This window comes from Rattus norvegicus, chromosome 11 (assembly GCF_036323735.1).
Source record: "Rattus norvegicus strain BN/NHsdMcwi chromosome 11, GRCr8, whole genome shotgun sequence".
NCBI lineage: Eukaryota > Metazoa > Chordata > Mammalia > Rodentia > Muridae > Rattus > Rattus norvegicus.
The window spans coordinates 56,428,088-56,449,592 of record NC_086029.1 but is presented as its reverse complement, the minus strand read 5'-3'; the positions used below and the strand labels follow the sequence as shown (position 1 = coordinate 56,449,592).

General features: G+C 40.0%; 2 protein-coding genes across 7 annotated transcripts in view; one reads left to right on the top strand and one right to left on the bottom strand.

Annotated features, from left to right (window-relative positions):
- Filip1l (filamin A interacting protein 1-like) overlaps positions 1–21,505 on the top strand; it is a 242,956-nt gene that overhangs the window by 196,830 nt on the left and 24,621 nt on the right. For 3 of the 5 annotated variants that reach the window (XM_017598112.3, XM_063270563.1, XM_039088830.2), the window contains one exon: positions 17,761–20,530. In XM_017598112.3, the coding sequence (XP_017453601.2) occupies positions 17,761–20,530 (2,770 nt within the window). Of the gene's footprint in view, positions 1–10,309; positions 10,377–17,760; positions 20,901–21,505 lie in introns of those variants that run through there. The other 2 variants (XM_063270564.1, NM_001427234.1) reach the window with 2 other exon arrangements.
- Positions 1–21,505, bottom strand: part of Cmss1 (cms1 ribosomal small subunit homolog) — a 298,132-nt gene that overhangs the window by 252,159 nt on the left and 24,468 nt on the right. The window lies entirely within an intron of this gene.

Genomic DNA, 21,505 nt, shown 5'->3' with positions numbered 1-21,505 from the left:
GACACACCTACCATTTTTGCTACCTATACGATTTTTTGTTTTGTGTTACTTTTATTTGGAGAAGTAAAAGGCTGATTTTTTTTCTATTCCAAAAATAAACTACATGTTATCAGGTCTGAAGATAGGATAGATAAACTGCAGTCTAAGAAGATAGATTCCTCCAAACCCTTACTTCAGTCCAAGGGAAGTCTCTCATCATGGAGAGAGTGGCTGGCAGCCAGGTCACAGTGAAGATGTTCAGGATATGTAAAGGAAGGAGGAAGATGTTTGTCTGTCTGTGTTGTATGGACAGTGATTGGTAGCTGAAAAATCACTACCTTGGGAAAAGGTATTTGCATTCTCTAAAGTACTAGAAGGGACACCAGAAGCCATCAATTATTGTTTCGGCTATATCATACCATCTGTAACAAACTATAGCTCAACTGTTGAAAAGCAGGAGCCTCTGTCAAAGCCCTGGAGGTTGTGTCCCAGAGTCTGCCTTTGGTTTTGAGTATACAAACATTTTTACAACATTACATTTTTTCAGATATACACTTTAAACATGCTTTAAAAAGTTAAGACCTCTTTTAAAACTGAAAGTTAAACCACATTTATGGATACACAATCTCAAAGTGGGCTATTTAGGTGAGCATTTCTTAGTTTTTAGGACAATCTACACTATGGGGACTTGTTTTCTTTTTTCCTTTTTTTTTTTTTTTTTTGTCTTTTTTACACTTCAGATAGAGCACACTGCAGTCTTAGGCTTGTGAATTTATTTCCCCTGTTATTGCAATTAACCTAGTGTTAATCAGTGAGTTTTCATTGTATTTTCTTAATGCTGTGATACATAAATCAAATGGTTTGTCCTTGTTTTCCTCATTTTCCAGTCTTGATGAGATTTCAACTAATTTCCCATAATGCGCGCGCGCGCGCGCGCGCGCACACACACACACACACACACACACACACACACACACACACACACACACAGAGAGAGAGAGAGAGAGAGAGGAGAGAGAGAGAGTCTGTCTCTCTCTCTCTCTCTCTCTCTCTCTCTCTCTCTCTCTCTGGACTTCATTTTAAGATTCTCTCTGACCTGTTCCCACCAAACAAGTACCTCTCGTAATAAACAGAGTTTGAAGTTTTAAATGTGAGAATTGAGGAAGAATAAATTTTCACTAATTGTATGTTTTTACAAAGTAAATAGGAAAACAAAAACCAAACAAAACCACAAACTCTCTCATTTACAGGAAAAAGGAGGGTGGGCCAGGCAGAGTCCCGATCAGGACAGAAAGAACATTGGCCTCAGCCTCCTTGGGGACCTGAAAGGTGCCACCTGCTGTTCATACATCCAATCATTATGTTGGAAAAATTATCTAACATACCCTACACCTTATCCTCTTGGGCATATTATTAATTTCAAATGAACTTAAGTTTATGTAATTTGTGATGGACTATGAGTGCTGCTTCACTTTTGACTGATTACCTAGTTTCTGTGAACTACGTTTAAATGGTCTTTAAAGAAGAGATTCACAGATGTTCAAAGCAGCATTCCTATGGCTGCTTCTGTCATCATCACAGCATTTCTGGGCCACCAACCCAATTACTTGAGTTTGCTATATACTGCAAAGACTATTAGGTTCTCCTCTGGCTGTTTATTCGAAGTGAGGTGTGCGTGACATTTGTCTCATCCTTCTATGAGGTTAAGTGATTACTGATAGATCATCATCAATAAGCTGTAAACACTTCCACATCCTTCCTTTTCATTAAGAAACAGGCTCAAGATTCTCTTTCCCTCATTAATCTGCATTAACTGTGCCTCTGATGGAAAAGCTAGGCCAACAAAGGTGAAGGGCCTTTGCCAAGCAAACATTTTTAGCCATGAGACAAAACTTCCCCCTTCATGCTTGTGTCAAAGGTTTAGTAGATTAAGATAGGATCACAAAGCAGTTGTACTTCTGAGTTCAAGAACAGTGAGGATCACAGTAGTCATGTTCTTTCTCTAACCTAACCATCCTCGCATTCCTATGTTCATCCGGTTCCTAAATAAGTCAGAGAGGAGATAGGCAGGTGATCACTGGGACAGACAGGTGCAGACATAGCCAATTTCTTGTTTCAATTTGGAATTACTTTAGTCCAAAGGCCAGTTATCAGCAAATGACAAAATATAGACAACAGAATAGTAGACATCCAACACCACAGAGGTGCACTTAAGACAGGCATTAGTAGTTTCTAAATGGACAATAGGATACCTCGTGTGTGTGTGTGTGTGTGTGTGTGTGTGTGTGTGTGTGTGTGTGCGCGCTGCCAGTAACACAGTGAAGAATGCCAGCAGACCCTCACAGCTGCATGTGGCAGGAATCATCTGATCCCGATGACTGACATTAGAGAAGACACTGATAGCTGCTGAGCAACTCAAGGAGAGCCAAGGCTCCTCCACTGTTGGACCGCAGCCCACTATTGCGTTCTCCGTTAATTAGTGCTCAAAAGACAGGCAAACAGAGGCCACAGAAATAGCCTCCGCACTGTCTGTGGTAATTTGGACATGAAATTCATTAACAAGACGGGAGGCTATGTTCTCACTAATACACAGTAAGAGACCAGAGGGAAAGGAGTGAGATGAGCCCATCTGGATGGCAAGGCCCACCCTTTATTTGATGTGAAGGTGAAAGATGCTGTGGACAGAGTATGTGCTGACATCATATTGAACTAACTTGACAAATGACTTGTTAGGATCAAACAACAACCTCCTTGGCTGTCAAGAAGCCCTCTTTCAAAAACCAGAGACTTGATACCTTTAAAAAACTCTCCCCATAAAATGCAGGAAAGTCACCTTTGAAGGCCATTTATGACTGGTGACACCTTGCTTCCTCCACCCTCACACCACACACTTTAACATTATATCTACATTAACTAGTTTATTGTCTGTATCTGGGATTATAAAGTACTTCACTATCACTTTTACAACCAGCTTTCTCCCCAGCATCTGGGGAAGTAGCTAGCTATTGTCACTAGGTGTGTCACCAGGACAAGAAGGACATTGAATAAAACGTATGAATAAATGATCCTACAACCCAGAAGCTTTTGACTTGGGGAGAAGGTGTACTGTGCCAATGATGGGCTGAGGAGGGGCCCTTCTACAACCTACAACTCAGAAGCTTCTGACTTGGGGAGAAGGTGTACTGTGCCAATGATGGGCTGAGGAGGGGCCCTTCTACAACCTACAACTCAGAAGCTTCTGACTTGGGGAGAAGGTGTACTGTGCCAATGATGGGCTGAGGAGGGGCCCTTCTACCTTCTGATCACACTCTGACACTACTTGAATTAACCACAAATTGACTTAGAAATAAAAAGGCCAGAAAGCAAACGAGAGTCAATGGAGTCAAGGCAGTGAAACTGCTTTGAACTGTCTCAGATAGACTGTGTACACAGATTGAGTCAACTGCTTCCTAGCTCTTGGCCCGTCCCTCTATCGCCTTTAACTCCTTCCCCCAAATAATGAGATTGAAAGTGGTGAAAGAGCACCAGGTGAATGGCTGTAGGGCATGAAAGAACACAGCGTAGTGCGGTGGCTTCTCCTTAATGAAGAAGGGATTCGGATTCCTCTGAATCTCTGATCTCTGTGCCTTGGCTGTGGTCAAACAACTAACCCTCCAAGTAACTGGAAAGGAACCTACTTTGATTCTAGAGTTTCTGTGTGTACTTCCTATATCCAAATTTCCATGGGAGGCATTGTTCTGATTCCATAGTTAGGCAACCTAACTGCCTACTAGGAATCCAGTGTAGGTCTTACGTCTTGTTTCAGAAGCGGCAAGCAAACCTTGCCAAGAATAAGATGGGCTGGTGGGACAGCAAACAAGTGACACACCACACCACGCCACTAACCTCCTAGCACTGACTAGCTTTGAACTGATGAGGAAGAATAGCCTCTTACACACAGGCTTCAGTTGTCCTTGGTCCCATCTCTGCTTCTCAAGGAATTTGGTGAAAGACTGTAGATCACAGAGATTAGTTGTTTATAAAAATTAAACAATACAGGAATTTAAAAAAAAGAAACAAAACAGAGTCTGGTGTGGTCGGGTACATGCTTTTGATCCCAGTACTTAGGAGGTAGAGGAAGGGAAGTCAAAAATTTACAACCATCCTTGGTTAAAAACCAGTTCACAGTCAACCTGGACAGCCCTTACCTTGGCTACCTCCTTCCCACCAAAAAACTTAAACAACAGAATATAGTTCATTGCTGAGTAGCTAGTGCTGCTACTGGTACAGACAAATAGTATTGTCTCACTGGTGAGACCAGAGAGTTAAAGAATAACAGGCTCTGCCATCAATCACTTGGCCAGCCTCTTATACCCTTGTTTCCCCCAACCTCATACCTTGTCACCTACCTGAGTATTCAGTATTTGGGGAAAGACTGAAGAGTGGGCAATAGTTCTTATAGAAATTCTGATTAAGCAGAGAATTTATTTAAAAATTGATCTGTCAATACAAATAGATTAGTGCATCTCGGACTAACATAAGGGCATTAGCCCTGCAAGAGCTAATCATTTATGGAGCAGCCTCAGGATAAGGGAAGTCTTTGAAATAGGCTGCTCTGACAAAAGCAGAACTGCCTGATTTATGGTGTTTCATAGCCCACTAGTCTGGGAACAAAAGTTTAAAGGTGATTTTTTTCCCCCTCTCTGAAATTTTTAAAAATGCAAATCAAAACAAAAACAATCTCTTGCGCAGATCATAAGAGGAATGTACAATAGTCATTGCATTTGGACTGACTGTCTACAACTGTTAAACTTGAAGAAAGGAACTGCTAGGAAATGTCCTTTTTTTTTTTTTTTTTTTTTTCCTGAACCTAAAGGAATGCAGAGATGCTGTCTAAGTTGCTTAGCCTTAGCTTGTAAGTCTGCTAATTGGGAACAGCAAAAGAGGTGAATCATTCTGGAATTTGTGGGAAATGAATCCACATTAGCTAAGGGAAGATTACCATTTAAAAATAGTATCACTTCTTCAGTATTAACATAAGCACTCAATCCATGATGTATGAAATGGCATAGCATCCTCAGGGAGGTAGGAGGCATTATAGAAATATAAAGAAAATGTATAATACATAAAAGTTTATATTGTAAACACCTATAGTGTGTGTATACACACACACACACACACACACACACACACACACACACAAACACATACACACGCATGTTTATATAACATATGGGGACCTATCAAATAAAGGTGACAACTTTGTCAAGGGATTTATGGTCCCATTCAGCTCTCTCCACACTGTACTCTGTAGGAGTCTTCTTACAGTCTCACTGAGCACATTAGGTAGAGCTTATCTACAAGGAATCGAAGGCAAAGGTAAGACTTCCTGACCAAATCCTCCTACCTGGGCGTCATCTGCTTTGCCTCTAAGTGTTCCTCACCTCACAGTAAACGGAGAAGTGACAGGTACAAGAGCACCCTGTTTCTTGTGTTCTAATACAAAAGGAAATTGAAACTTTTAGCCCACCCATTCTAAGAGGGTTATTATAATCCAAGAAAATGTTTTTCCCCCTTTGGGTATATGGAGTTCAAACCTAGTGAAGGGTATAGAAGTATCAATCCTTTAAGAGCAAACAATATATTAAAATAAATTAAAAAGCAGTAAAAGACAATACTGAATAGATCACATAAAACTAAGGACTATGAAGACTGTCAAATAGAAGTGAACAAGAGTAAAAAAAATGAGAGAGAGAGAGAGAGAGAGAGAGAGAGAGAGAGAGAGAGAAAGAGAGAGAGAGATATTTTATTCCATGGAAGTCTACTAGGAAGAGCCTAAAGTAAAACTTAAAAACACAAGTTTAAAATCTGGTCAAGACACACAGAGTGATTACTGAACCCACTAGTTAGCCCTCCATTGACAGGAAGGCAACTTAAAAGAGTTCAGTGTGTAAGGTGAAGGGAGCTGGGTGCTGTGGAGTGACTGCATAGTTCCACACCTAGAGTAGATATTCAGTAAATGCTGCCTATGACTAAGTTAGGCCTGTCTTCCTACAAGGCTCCCTGCTTGCCTGGGCCTACTGTTACCCTCCACCAGGCTGGGACAGAGGGGTTGCCTCAAGACCCAGGAAATGCTTTGTAGGATGCAGCCCAGAGGAGCTTGGGTTCTCTGACACAAGCAATAAAGCAAAGGACTGAGCTTAATAGAGAAAGTCTGTTTCTGACCTAACCTCTGCTACTGAGAGAGAAGTTATCCTTGATCCCAATTCCCCTACTGAAACAATCTCACTCCATGAAAAGAGCCACAGCTCTCCTAAAGGTGTCTCATTGCTTAAAATAAGACCCAAGTTACCGAGCTATCAATATATGGAAGAGAGCAAGGCTTAAAAACTATCCTGGAAGCTGTTTTATCTTGAAACTTCACTGAGCCTCAGCCTCAGAGACACACACATGAAAAGTCTGTGAAATGAAATGTAAAACTTGGGCTAAAGGCTTATGGTCAGATTTAGACACAGACAATTACGTTTTCTTTTAGGAAACTAACAGTCTAAGTGCCTCTCCCTTGGGTGTTAGTTTCTCAGTTTCATGTATTTTCAATTTAGCATGACATTTTAAGTGTCAGAACATTAAGGTTTACTTCTTTCCTTTTAACTACAGCTGTAACTTTGACTACAAATGTTTTCTATAGAAAGGAACGAAAATCTGAGCGTCATGAAGTTCCAAATAAGGTTCTCAATATAGTTACAAGCCACTAAGGCTTGATGACCTGTGCCATCTCTTGACACATTAGCTTGTGTACAACATTAAACAGGAAAGGAAGGAAGAAAACTCTGACGGTTGCTGGAGGCTTTTGTTTTATGGAGCGGAGGTCTGAAGATTGACCAAGGCATCCAGATCTTAGTCATGGAGCTGTACTGCCTTCTTCCTGTGAGGTGGGAGGCAGGTGAGAGAAGAGAGGAGTAGGTCTTGAGAGGATTCTGGTCCAGATTCGCTGCCTATTGAAATGGGACCTTAAAATTGTTTTTTCTTTTCTTTTCCTTTTTTAATGAACACATGATTTATCGAATAAGCTCACATCTTTTGATTCCCAAACCGTATACAGTTTTTTGTTGGGGGCGGGGCGCTGTGGGCAAGTCTATAGGCATTCTTTTCTCTTTTCTTTTTTTTTTTGAAATTGGTTTTCCAACTGTTTACAAAGTCTAGTTTTGCTTCCCCTGCCGCTAATGAAAACATGAAATAGTTTGCCTGCTCTTAAAATTCAAACTTAATGTAAACTGTAGTTTTATGGATGAGTATTCATACAGCAAACATAAAATACACTTTGAGGCTTCTCTTTAATTCTGCCATAAATAGACCAGTCCTTACAGAGAGACACATAACTGAAGTGACTAACATTTTACTCACATACAGAGTCAGCCAAAAGTCAAGTATCGAGTTGTGGTCATGTGTGTGGGAAAACTACTGCAGATACTGACATCTTGACGGAAGTGCTCGCACACACTCATATCATGAGCCTGAGCCGTCACCTGCAACACAGTGCTTATACCGTTGGGTTTTCTGAGCTCAGAGATGATAGAAAATGAAAACGCAGCACAAACTGCTCTGGACTCTTGGTCCAAGCAACATCATTTTAATTTATGCAACGGGTGTAAAGGATATGCAAACAGAACCACAAGAAAATAGTTACCTGTGTCCCAATATATTTTAAGAAAAAACACAGTTTCCTGCCTGGCTGCAATTTGGTTTTACACATGGCCTCAAACTACAGCTTTCCAAGGTCAAAAGCCAATGCTAAGGTCCTCAGAAGCTAAGAAAAGTTGGTAAGGGCGGACAGAGGATGCCCACTCTAGTCTGTAATTAGTTTAACAAGAAAACAGGTTACAGAGTAACAACTCATTCTTCAACTACTCTGCCCTCTAAATACTAGTAAATGGCCCCATTTCCTTCATTTATTACAGTTAAGATGAAGAATGAAACCAAATCAAAAACCCCAAGTCCTCTCTAAGAATGAAAATGTTTCTCATTTTACACTCAGTATTCTTATCTACCAGTTTCCATGGCAAACTGTATGATTTCAGTAGTTGCAGTAAACCATAAGCCTCTGTTGTGGTGGTTTTAAATTTTCTGAAGTCTGAATTTCCCTCTAACAACTTTGGAAATGTTTGGTTTCCCAAGCATACCATGTTAGCCACTGCCTCTGTGGAAAGTCAGGCTCCTTACTAGGAGGTGAAAACCAGTGAACTCATCCACTCTGGCACGGACCTGGTCCTTGCTTGGATGTTTTAATGCCAATAAATTCATGTAAGAAAGCCAAAGAAAAGAGAGAATTGAGGAAGAGGATAATAGGAAGAGACAAAGGAGGGAGGGAGGGAGGAAAAATGTCTAAAAGATATTGGGGTTATGGTTTTGGCAATATGCTCAAAAACACCCAAAGAAGAATATATTCCTTACAACTTTTTAAACGGAGACTAAAAGAAACAAAGCCAACCCATAAATGAGTGTTGAAAGGAATTATGCTCATCTTTCAAATATATACTTCTAATGTCTGAATGAAAATATTAAGGTCTGGAAAAGTTAAAAAAAAAAGAGTAACCTATGAGATTTTAAAAAATTTAATAACACCAATGTTAGAATAGAAAATTCATTCCTACTTAAAAGAAATACATATAAATATTACAAACAAGCTAAAATGATACAAACATTTCCAAGAGCATACAGTTATTATGCCCTTTCTGCCTGAGAAAACACTGTCTGTTAAAAATATTTTCCGAGAACCTAAAAGTTCCTCAAAATGTTGTATGGAAATGGTACTTATGACACACTTACCTCCTCTAGGGACTGTGAGATATTACTGGCACAATTATTAAAACTATCCAAAAATAATTACAAATTTATGCTGACTGACTAAACGTGTTATATTTTTACACTGATGAAGAGAATATTTGTTGAAAGTGCCACGGACCAATAGAGAACAAACCGATGGCTGGCAGCAGTAGTGACTTTCCTGTCTGAGAGGTAGAATATTCTAGCACACAGAGTCAGAGGCAGGATGGTGCACAGGATATAGGTGTAAACGTGTCTTACGGATGAGACTTAGTGATGAGAACAGAGGTCAGAGCATCAGTTCTATTGACATTCTACCTCGGCTAATCCAAGCTGGATTTCTGACAAATTACTAAACTTTTCTGAGTAATGATTCTACATGCTATAAAACAATTGCTCAAGCATTTCTATTCTTTCCACACTATAGAAGGAAGGGACCACTGTGTGTCTGCTATTTAAACTTATCCCCTAACTCCCTAATATCTTAAATGATACAAAAGTAGAACCGGTATTTGTTCGTTCAAATATGAACTGCTTTCAAGGTAGAAATGAACAGTTTCTGAATATAACAGTTTACTAAATAAAATGCACATGCATGAACACCACACACACACACACACACACACACACACACACACACACACACACACACTTCAAGTTTATGTCCTGTTTTTAGTTTTACTTTAACTGTAAGGAGTTTTTTGTGGCATGTATGTCTATGCACTACACGCATGCCTTGTGCCTACAGAGGTTAGAAGAGTATCCAAGCCCCTAGAGCTGGCGGTACCGATAACTCCAGGTAAACCAACATATAGGTGCTGGGAATTGAACCTGCGTCCTCTGCAAGAGCAGCCAAAGCACTTAATCACTAAGCTACTCCTGCAGACCCTGAATTTTACATTCTAAGGAATAATGACATAAACAAGTCATAGATGGTATGGTAAATGGGACTGGATAAGGTGACAGTCCTGTACCACCCAAGGGGAAACTCCAAACCTGGTATGACTAGAGCAGACTGAGTAGAGGGGAGACCAGTAGGCCAGATGCGAGAAACAGCAAGCTCTTTACGGTCTATGTGGGTTCTCTCACATATGACATGGCTAAGTGGGAGTGAGTGTGTGACTATGTGAAGCACAGGTTTTGCTGCCAATATATTCTCATTCTGCTTTGGTTATCAGTGCTGTTCAGTAAGTTAACTGCTCGAAATTCTAGATGTTTAGTCCCTCCCCATCCTGTAAAAATACGTGCTTGCTTATACAGTTAAAAGAACTAAGTAAGGGGCTGGAGAGATGGCTCAGCGGTTAAGAGCACCCGACTGCTCTTCCAGAGGTCATGAGTTCAGTTCCCAGCAACCACATGGTGGCTCACAACCATCTGTAAAGAGATCCGATGCCCTCTTCTGGTGTATCTGAAGACAGCTACAGTGTACTTATATATAATAAATGAATAAAAAAAAAAAAAAAAAAAAACTAAGTAAAATCAGGTGGCACAATAAAGACCTTCAGTCTGTCTGTGTCGTCCTGTACAGGTACCACATACCACACTGGGAACTAGAGTCCAGTTCCAAGACTACCAAACAGCTATGCGCTGCAACGGTAGGTATCTACAGGCAGGTGCTGTTTTAAATCAATAATCTCACTATTAGAATTTATTTTCCTACTAAAAACTTACAAAGGTGAAAGTCTCCAATCCCCATAACTTTACCCATTATTTTGTCTTTTAAACTCTAGCAAATTTTGCCATAAAACTTTTGAGACTAATTTCATAATCAGATTAATTTCTACTTACTTTTTCTGCCCCTGCCTGAGGACAGTGATCTAATGAACAAATCTGAAAACCAACTGTATGACAAAAAGGATGGCTTAAGTAGTATTTGTGTAAGAGGAGAGAATGTTGTGTGGGAGGAGAGAAACTTATATTTGCTTGTCTGTTTCTAGACACTCTAGTCTTGAAGGTACAGTAAGAAATTAGTATCAGTAGTTACAGTTTGGAAGATAAAGAATAAAGTGGAATGCCAACTTTTATTGTAAATATTAATCTAAACAAAGACTAAAAATCCATATTGCTCAAAGAATTAAAAGCATATAAAATCAACTACAAATTCAATAATGGAACAATATTGCCACTGATGATGATGCAGTCACTTGGAGGCTGAGACAGTGATATTGATTACAAGGTCAAGTACAGCTTGAACTATTCTATGGAGATCCTGTCAAAAATCTCCCAATATAAAAACTTTACATTATCAGTTTCTAAGAAAAGTCAGCATATCTTTCAACCTCTTATGTTCTCAGCAGGAAGGCAGCTTTGCATAGCTTCATTCTCTATAGCTTCATTCTCCAAACCTGTTTTTTTTTTCTTTTAACAGATCACAAAACAAATAATCTTAGTGATCTTAACAATTTCTTTTTAACTCAAGACGCAAAGTCTACAAAATTTTACAGAAAAACAAAAACCCAAAAGGCTGTGCCTTCAGGTCTGTCCTAAGTCAGCTGGCCTACCCTGCCACCTTTGCATGCCCAAACAGACCAAGTCTGAGTTGTGAGCCCAGCGAGTAAGTTTGACTTGAGTGTCAGACAGGCTATGGGAAGGTCGGCTAGTGACATCCATTTGGTACGCTGCACTGCACTGGAAATTGTACATTCGCTTTCTTCTGGGAAGGGAAAAGAGCTGAAGAGTAGAACTGTGATTAAAAAAGAAATGAGAACTAATGGCTGATCTCAAACACATTTGAGCAGTGGATAAAGAAGAGTTATGAATAACAGAGATAACTACTACAAGAATATTTTACAAAAGTTTTCCCACAAATTAACTCATCCTAAATGGTAATTCTTAACCAGACAATTTTCCATCTCTACCCCAAAGCATTGGAACATCTATAATGTCTGCCAACATAGTTGGTACAGACCACTAGTGCATGTTTCAGGGCTGACCAGAGCACAGGCCACTGGCATTCAACTCCTGCATTACTTATTGCTATACTAGTAAGGACAGTAGAGAACATGCCCTAAGTAAACGAAGGCAGATGTGAAGGAATAAAAGAAGGTAAAAAGTGAGGCTCAGGAAGAGGGTAGGAAGGGAGAGAATGAGCAGTCACAGTGTTAGAAACCTGAACACCACTCGCACCCGACGTGTAGAGTTCTGCTAGGTGCTACAACACTGTTGGGAAGGCACATGCTTATGATAATCCAAAGCATCTCATGCCAAGTAACTGATCACTTATCCCTGGAAGAGAAGTCCACAGAGCAGTCCTGTCATGGCTGTGGCAGGCCCAAGTAGACCTAGGTAGGAGCTTGAAGGAAAAATCTACCTGAAACTTGGTCTGGGGAGGATTGAAAAACCTGTTCACTTGGAAAGACAGAGAACATGATAGCAATCAAAATGTAAAGTCTGGAAGAGGAAAACACTTTTGATCTGAGGAGTCTTTTCCAAAAAGCAAGGAACCACATTCCAGAAGAGAGATTGCAAAGATGAAGCTGTCCTCTTCCCCCAGAGTGAGTAGGTTCTCCACACAAGTTCAGTAGTATACGCTTTTCTTTTTTTTAAGTTCCCTCTTGCTACTGCTACCTTCCCTAGCAAAAAGGAAAACTGGTTAAGTATTTCTTAGTATAAAAATTTTGAACTGAAAGGTGGCTGGGTCACAAGATTTGAGACACTTTAAAATCCTGTGTTTTATACCTGTTCTTGTTATAGTGCTGGGGTTTAAGCCCAGTACTTCTGGCATGCTAGACAAATGCTACATCCAGGCCCACATCAGTGTTATTAAGCAGACACTCATTACAATAATATTCTAACTTCCTGATACTATAGCTCAGAAGCAGACAACACACAATTCAGGCTCATGCTGATAAAACTCAATAAGGTATTCTTCTGTCCCTGTTCCCATTGCCTCTCCCAGGCCCAGCCCAAGGTTTCCAAGTGGCCACTTGGAATGGGGTGGGGGAGTACCTTTCCTAGCCCAGATTTCACAGGTACCTCCTTTGGCTTCCAGATGAAATATTCTCTTTGTAGTTGTCTGCCTTTTCCTTTCCAGTTCTGTGAACTTGGCCTTCTATTAATTCTGTAATCTAACTTTTAGCATTTTTCTTTAAGGGAAACTTCAGTCCAACTTTGTTCTTTTGTCAATTTTAAAACAGAAGGATTTCACCCATACCAGTTTCTTCTCTGAGATCCTCCCAGAACCCTGTTTATCTGATGACATTTCCTAAGTTCTGTTACTTCACACTCCCAGACAAATGGGGTATAAAGTAAGATTGTCCTAGCTCACTTTTTCATATACACCCAAACAACCTGCTTTACTTCATACTCTAATTCTTACTTCACAGTGAAGGAAAATAGTAACCCAGCTTGCTGAATCTGGGCCCATTTATGGTATCTCTAAATGATCTCAGCAATGATGACAGGATCTTCGGTAACAAAGACAGAAAGCAGACACAGATGTACACTCATACTTGGCTAGCAGATGCAAAAAAAAAAAAAAAAATTCTGACTGTTCTTCTAGATCTTGCTGACCAAGTCAGATGAACTGAGCATTACACCATGGCTGTGGTATGCGGTAACTGTAATTAAAAGAGGGAAAAAGAACAACCCTTTGACTTGTAAGATAAATAAAAGGAAGTAGCATACATAGAATAAAAAAGGCTGGTCATAAGTATTTTTATGAATGCTCCTAAAAATTAGACTAAACAGTGAAAAGTCCCATTGAAAAGGCCAGGAGCAGAGCAGGAACCATAAATTATCTTAAAAGGAGGAAGCTTTCCAACAAATTCCATGTATTACTTTTCAAATTGCTAGAACTTGTTATCAGTACAATACAGTAATTATAATGACATATTAAAACAAGAATTAAAAAAAACATAAAATGGGGTATAACACAACCAAAACAGCAGAGCTGATCACCAGGAGAGCAGACACGAAAGTGAGTAAAGCGGGTGGCGCGTGCGGCATTCTGTGTTCCGATCACTGCATCAGCTCAGCAACAAAAGGTGACAAAGCAGCCTCTACTCCACTTTTGCAGAGGCGAAATGATCAAAGGAACGTGATGGGCTAGCATGTGACCATTTAAACTCTCCTAACCAAGTGACCAGACAGAGCTGGGTGCAAGGACATGAAGAAGAAAGGAGGGGGTGGTTCTAGCACTCTTGTTTTTAGAGGCTCCGGAATTATGAAATCGAGACAATGGCGTATTTAGAAAACACTGAGGAGGAAACCAGTTATACTACTTGAACACCTAAAACCCATCATGTTAAACACTGGAAATCACCTGCATAGGGCAATGCTAACGTATTCCCCAAAGGATGGCATATTTGTTCACTGTTCTAGTCATTCATTCAAACACTCACTCACTTGCTTCCTTCATTAGGACTTCTCAGGAACCAGTGTGAAAAACATAAATGAACCCCTTACATGCATGTTGTATTCTCAAGAAGTCAATATTTTAGTGGGGTTGGTCATGATGTACATAAATAATATAAAACCAAACATGGCGAGAACTGTAAAATTCTGCGGGTATGCCTGGCTGCCCCGTTAGCATGTAGCCCTATATGTTTTGTGTGTACATTAAATGCTTCATATGATGAACCATGTCACGCTGAGGAGATAAAATACAGACTGATGCATATTGACCCTCTGAATGTATCGTTCATATTGAAAAGCCAGCATTATGGTTGGTACAAAAAAAAAAAAACTGCTCAAGTTGACAGGTGTGATATTTTTGAAAAAGCAAGTAACTGGCATTGCACATAATAATAGTGATACACCACAGTAAGTTAAAGACAACTTTGAACCATAAAAGAAACTATAAGACATTGCTTTAAGTCTTTATTTACCTCACATTTGTGTCCATAAAATCAGCTTCTACAAGCCATTTTTATTGGACACAATGTTCCTGTGATCCTGTAATGTCAGTATGGAGTATGAACATGAGCCCTCCAAGACCGTAGTCTTCAAGCACAGGTACATGTGCACCCAAGGTACACAAACTTTGCAGAGCTGCGACCACAGGGAGCTTAAAGGAAATCAATGCTTATACTCACAATTCCTATATACTCTCCAAATCTCATCTGCCTAAGAAGCTTGTGTCCAGTGAGCTCTCCCTTTCCAACAACCCTTTCAAAATCTTACCAAAGGAATTTTCCTAGGCTTAAAGCTCCTCTAGAACAGCTACAGAGAGTCCCAAGAGAGCACAGGAACAATAGCAGTTTAAGAAACAGCCTCTGGATGGAAAGCAGTACTTATCTGAGCTCACCTGGGAATACTGGGGACACCTTAGGACACATTCCTAAACCGCTATCACTTAAAAATTAGACTCTCTTCCCAAAGAATGATTTCATGGCCTAATTTATTAATGGGGACTTTTAGATTGAATGGCAGAGATTAAAATGTATCTTCTGTACCTGTTGTGTGTATATATGTATACATATATATTATAGATTTCCAAACAATGACAAGTGACATCTTTCCTTTTTCCAATTCAGAGAGTTTCACTGATAGATACCATATGGCTGGATCAATCCCAGGATGTGGTCTGCAATCTGGTTTGAACCTGCATCATGTAAAAATTAGGTGTAAAGATTAAAAATTAAGTCAGCAGGGAGGATAGTATCACTAGATATAAATGTACTTCAGATCAGAGCAAACTTCCTGGCCTCATCAGGTCTGTGTGTCTGTGGTAGAGGTTAAGGAGGGAAATCAACGAGATTATAACACTAAGAAAAAGGTGACTGACACTTGCATCATGGTGAAAAAAAGTGCACCACGCTTGCTGCCAAAAACACTGAGCACAATAAGTTGGTTACTATATGGACAGGATTCAGTTACTCCACTTTATGGGTCTTTTATTATACTTTAAAAAAAAAAATCTTCCCTTCCTTACATACTAAGAAAACCTAGCCCCTTCTCGGGAAAAAGTGACAGCATGTGCTCTTATTTGAAAAGCTGAGAAGAAATCCTTGAGAGTTGTGGAAGAGACTGAGCCACAATGCCTTGTTCTCACTATCAAACAAGAAAAGAAAGCCAAGGTGCGGGCAGAGAGTGCTCAGGTTTGTGAAGCTGTTCTACCACCCAGGCAGTTTACCCCGACCCTTCCGGTGAACTGCAAAACTCTCTACCCACCAGGAAGAAGCTGCCATGTTTCTCAGGCTTCCAGGTGTCTCAAGCAGGGAGAGGCATGAAGTCGCTTGCCAAGACCACAGATGAGGTCACCAGCAACCACACCCCAGCATCCTGCCCAGTAGCTTCTGAATTTTACATGTCAGCCTTTTGTCAAGTTCTCAAAAGGACAAACTAAAACGAGATCCTATCACCCAAAAAGCTTAAGAATGCTTACCTTATGTGATTATTTTAAACATGTTTTTTTCCTTTCTTGTGTAATATAATTACAAAAAGAACTGACTAGGATCTCATAAAGAAGTCTTTCTTCTCCAGACTGCCCTAAATTCGTTTCCTTTAAAAATTTTTTCTTAGATTCTTAATTTTACAAGTGTTCTGGAACAAGGATAAAAGGGAACAAGGATAAAAGACAACAGATTGACTAACAAATAGAGAAGATTGATTAAGCCAGGCATGGTAAAGTACTATAATCCTAAGTGAGGCACAAAGGACCACATGTTCAAGGCCAGCCTCAGCAGAACTACAAGTTAGAGGCCAGCCTAAGCTGCACAGGGAGTCCCCATTTGAACAAAAGATGGATGGATGGACGGGCAGGCTTAAATAGGCTTATTGTCATAGTATGAACTCTGCAGGCTTGATTAGAAAGCACATATTTTCATTTTCAAGTTGTTAGTCCTTTTACTTTTCAGTAATTCCATTCTATTTTAGCTTCTGCACCATACCGCAGAGTTGCAATTACAACTCTATAGTTAGCCCATTCCCAGTATAATTAAAAGACTCACAAGTTTAAAACTGTACTATCACTACAGAGGTCCAAGTGCATGGGAAAGGCCATATATTCTGCATGGAAATGTCTTCCTGTTATGATGGATAATTTTAAATGAAGAAAAATAGCGTTAGAGTCATTTAAGAGAGATTCACTATGTTCCTACTAATAGGGTTTCGTCATTTCTAGCACTGAAATTTTTTTTTTATCAGAAAGCTCTTTATTGTCAAGCTCCTTGCCCTTGGACATGTTAGGAGCATCCTAACTCAGTTGCTTCTTAGTTCCCCTCTTACATGGCAATCAGTAGACAGATAAGATACATGAAGTGGTTCTCAGCATACTATCTTGTTAGTGCAAAACAACATGTGAACTAGCAAACCAACATTTGAATTCACAGATCTGTGCTGTCTATAACTTCCATAACCTCTAAACAAGTTGAATAAAATGCTATCTTAACTAATAACCAAGGAGTTAAACAGTAACTAGTAATATATATCTTACCTAATAACCAAGGAGTTAAACAGTAACTAGTAATATAGCATAAAGGTAATGGTTCAAGCAAGCCACTTAATACAGGGCAAGAATTAGCAATTTATAAAGCACCATAGCAACAGTTATCAAATGTTTACCAAATGCCAGGACTGAGATAGTGTTAGATGAATTGCCTCCTTTTCACAAAAAGCCCCTGAGATAATTTGAGGTGAGGAAATGGAGAACTATGAAGGTTAATTAGCTGCTCAGGGCAGGTGTAGTTTCAAAGCCAAGTCTAACCGAAATCTCAAGTCTGTACCTCCCTTTACAGCTTTCAGGTTGGAATATCCAGTGGTTATGCTACACAATTTAGAACAAATACTCTTGCCTATACTCTTCTAACACTAACGATGAATTTCAACTGTTACTAATCAATATTAGACAAATTTTAAAAGATACCTTAGCAAGGTATCTGGTGTTTTTTATTTTTTGTTTTTTTAATAAGAATTTTCCTCCCTCAAATTCAGAAACTCTCTGGATGTTATCTATGAACTAATGCGATTACTTTACACGGCAAAATTGATTATGAAGTCCTAAAGCACCAACTGCAATCTGTGCTCTTGTATTTTCAGATTAAAGAAACTAATTGACCAAGAAACTGAGTCCCAGGAAAAGAAGGAGCAAGAAAAGGAGAAGAGGATCAAGGCCCTGAAAGAGGAGCTGACCAAGCTGAAGTCTTTTGCTTTGATGGTTGTGGATGAACAACAACGGCTTACAGCTCAACTCGCCCTTCAAAGACAGAAAATCCAAGATCTGGCCACAAGTGCAAAGGAAACACAGGGTAAACTAGCCGTTGCTGAAGCCAGAGCTCAGGAAGAAGAGCAGAAGGCAGCTAGGCTAGAAAAAGAACTGCAAACACAGACCACAGAGTTTCAGCAAAACCAAGACAAAATTATGGCAAAGCTCACCAACGAGGACAGTCAAAACCGCCAACTCCGACAGAAGCTGGCAGCACTCAGCCGGCAAATTGATGAGTTAGAAGAGACCAACAGGTCTTTACGAAAAGCCGAGGAAGAGCTGCAAGATATAAAAGAAAAAATAAACAAGGGAGAATATGGAGACTCTGGTATCATGGATGAAGTGGATGAGCTCAGGAAGCGCGTGCTGGATATGGAGGGGAAAGATGAGGAGCTCATAAAAATGGAGGAGCAGTGCAGAGACCTCAATAAGAGGCTTGAGAAAGAGACAGTACAGAGTAAAGACTTCAAACTAGAGGTTGACAAACTTAGTATAAGGATCACGGCTCTGGAAAAATTAGAAGATGCTTTAGACAAAAGCAAACAAGAATGCTACTCTCTGAAATGCAATTTAGAGAAAGAAAAGATGACCACAAAGCAGTTGTCTGAAGAGCTGGAGAGTTTAAATGCCAGAATCAAAGAACTAGAAGCCATCGAAAGTCGGCTGGAAAAGACAGAAATCACACTAAAGGATGACTTAACTAAACTGAAAACATTAACTGTAATGCTTGTAGATGAACGAAAAACAATGAGTGAAAAATTAAAGCAAACAGAAGATAAGTTACAAACCACCGCCTCTCAGCTCCAAGCGGAGCAAAATAAAGTAACAACAGTGACTGAGAAGTTAATTGAGGAAACCAAGAGAGCACTCAAGTCCAAAAGTGATGCAGAAGAGAAGATGTACAGTGTAACAAAGGAAAGAGATGACCTCAGAAATAAACTCAAAGCAGAAGAAGAGAAAGGACACGATCTCTTGTCAAAAGTTACTGTACTGAAAAACAGGCTTCAGTCACTGGAAGCAATTGAGAAAGATTTCGTAAAAAACAAATTAAACCAAGACTCCAGTAAGTCCACAGCAGCATTACACCAAGAAAACAATAAGATCAAGGAGCTCTCTCAAGAAGTGGAAAAGCTAAAACTGAAGCTAAAGGATATGAAAGCCATTGAGGATGACCTCATGAAAACAGAGGATGAGTATGAGACCTTAGAACGGAGGTATGCTAACGAGAGAGACAAGGCTCAGTTTCTGTCTCAAGAGCTGGAACATGCTAAAATGGAACTTGCCAAGTACAAGTTAGCGGAAAAGACAGAGTCCAGCCATGAGCAGTGGCTTTTCAGGAGGCTCCAGGAAGAAGAAGCGAAATCAGGCCACCTGTCAAGAGAAGTGGACGCATTAAAGGAGAAAATTCACGAGTACATGGCAACAGAGGACCTCATTTGTCACCTCCAGGGAGACCACTCTGTTCTGCAAAAGAAACTAAACCAACAAGAAAACAGGAACAAAGATTTGGGAAGAGAGATTGAAAACCTCACTAAAGAGTTAGAAAGGTATCGGCATTTTAGTAAGAGCCTCCGGCCTAGTCCCAATGGAAGAAGAATCTGTGACCCACAAGTATTTTCTAAAGAAGTTCAAACGGAAGCAGCAGACAGTGAGCCTCCAGACTACAAGAGCCTCATTCCTCTGGAGAGACCAGTAATCAACGGTCAGTTGTATGAGGAGAAGGAGGACCAGGATGACGACCCTAACGAGGAGGAGGCCGTGCTGTCCTTCAGATGCAGCCCATCTACTTCTCTTCCTATGAACAGGAAACTGTGGATTCCTTGGATGAAATCCAAGGAGGGCCATCCTCAGAATGGAAAAATACAAACTAGGTCCAATGGCAACTTTGTACAACCTGGAGATCTAGTTCTAAGTCACACACCTGGGCAGCCACTTCACATAAAGGTTACTCCGGACCACACGCAAAATACGGCCACTCTTGAGATCACAAGTCCAACCACAGAGAGTCCTCACTCCTACACCAGCACAGCAGTGATACCAAACTGTGGCACCCCAAAGCAAAGGATCACCATTCTCCAAAATGCCTCTATCACACCAGTTAAGTCCAAAAGCTCTACAGAAAGCCTTATGAACTTAGAGCAAAGCATGCCCCCGGTTACCATGGCAACCTTTGCCAGAGCACAGACCCCAGAGTCCTGTGGTTCTGTGACCCCAGAACGGACAATGTCACCTATTCAGGTTTTGGCTATGACTGGTTCACCTAGTTCTCCTGAGCAAGGCTGCTCTCCAGAGCCGATAGAGATCAGTGCCAAGCATGCAATTTTCAGAGTCTCACCAGACCGGCAGTCATCATGGCAGTTTCAACGTTCAAACAGTAACAGTTCAAGTGTGATAACTACTGAGGATAATAAAATCCACATTCACTTAGGAAGTCCTTACATGCAAGCTGTGGCTGGCCCCGTGAGACCTGCCAGCCCTTCACTGCAGGATAACAGAACTCAAGGCTTAACTAATGGGGCACTAAACAAAACAACCAATAAAGTCACCAGCAGTATTACTATCACACCAACAGCCACACCTCTTCCTCGACAATCACAAATTACAGTAAGTAATATATATAACTGACCACCCTCACCCTCATCTAGTTCATACTGATATTCTTGCAAGGAACTCAGTCCCTTTTTAATCACCCCTCCAAAGCCCTTAAAAGAATGACTAAACCTGTACTTTGGGAAGATGGTGCATGGACTGTCCAAGAGTATCTGGAACTAACTATGTGTTGCCTGCATAGTCATATCGAGTGTGCACTTACTGTATATCTCCTTATTTACATACCTGTATGGAAAATATTTAGTCTGCACTTGTATAAATACATCTTTATGTATTTCATTTTCCATAACTCACTTTAATTTGACTGCAGCTTGTCGTGGTGAATCACTTAACATTATAAAACAGTAAATAGTTTGTTACTTTTGCCACTGCTTGCTGAATTTTCATTTGACCATTTTGTGTTATATATCTGCATGTACAATATCATTTTATTTCCTGTTTAAAAGATCCAATACTTCTTCCTAAAGAATAAGCAGGACCTATTTGTCATATAGTCCTGGTCACATATTATAGGAGGGGAAAATGGTTCAAATAAAAATTTAATCTCCACAACTTCAAAATGAAGGGACATAACTATGGCAAACTTAATGCCGTTCTTGATATGAACCTTAATATTTTTAGAACCCAAAAGAGAGTTATGAAGCCAGAAAATGTTTTCAGATAGCAGGATAAAATAATATTAAATAATTTGCTATTAGTGAGCACACAAATAGACTAATGGCAAAAATTAAAAGCTTTGACATGTGACAGGAAGCCAGAAAGCACATTTGGAAATACAAGTTCCCTTGCCTATTAAGGGGTGATTACGTTTCTCCAGCAGACTGAAATCCCCATAAAGCATATATTACATCTAAATCTGGAATCAGCCACTATGACATAAACTTCTGGACACTCAGCTTCAAAACAAAAGTATCATTCTTGTTCTGTGTTATTTTGTTCCCAAAATTACTTAATGTGGGTACTGATCTC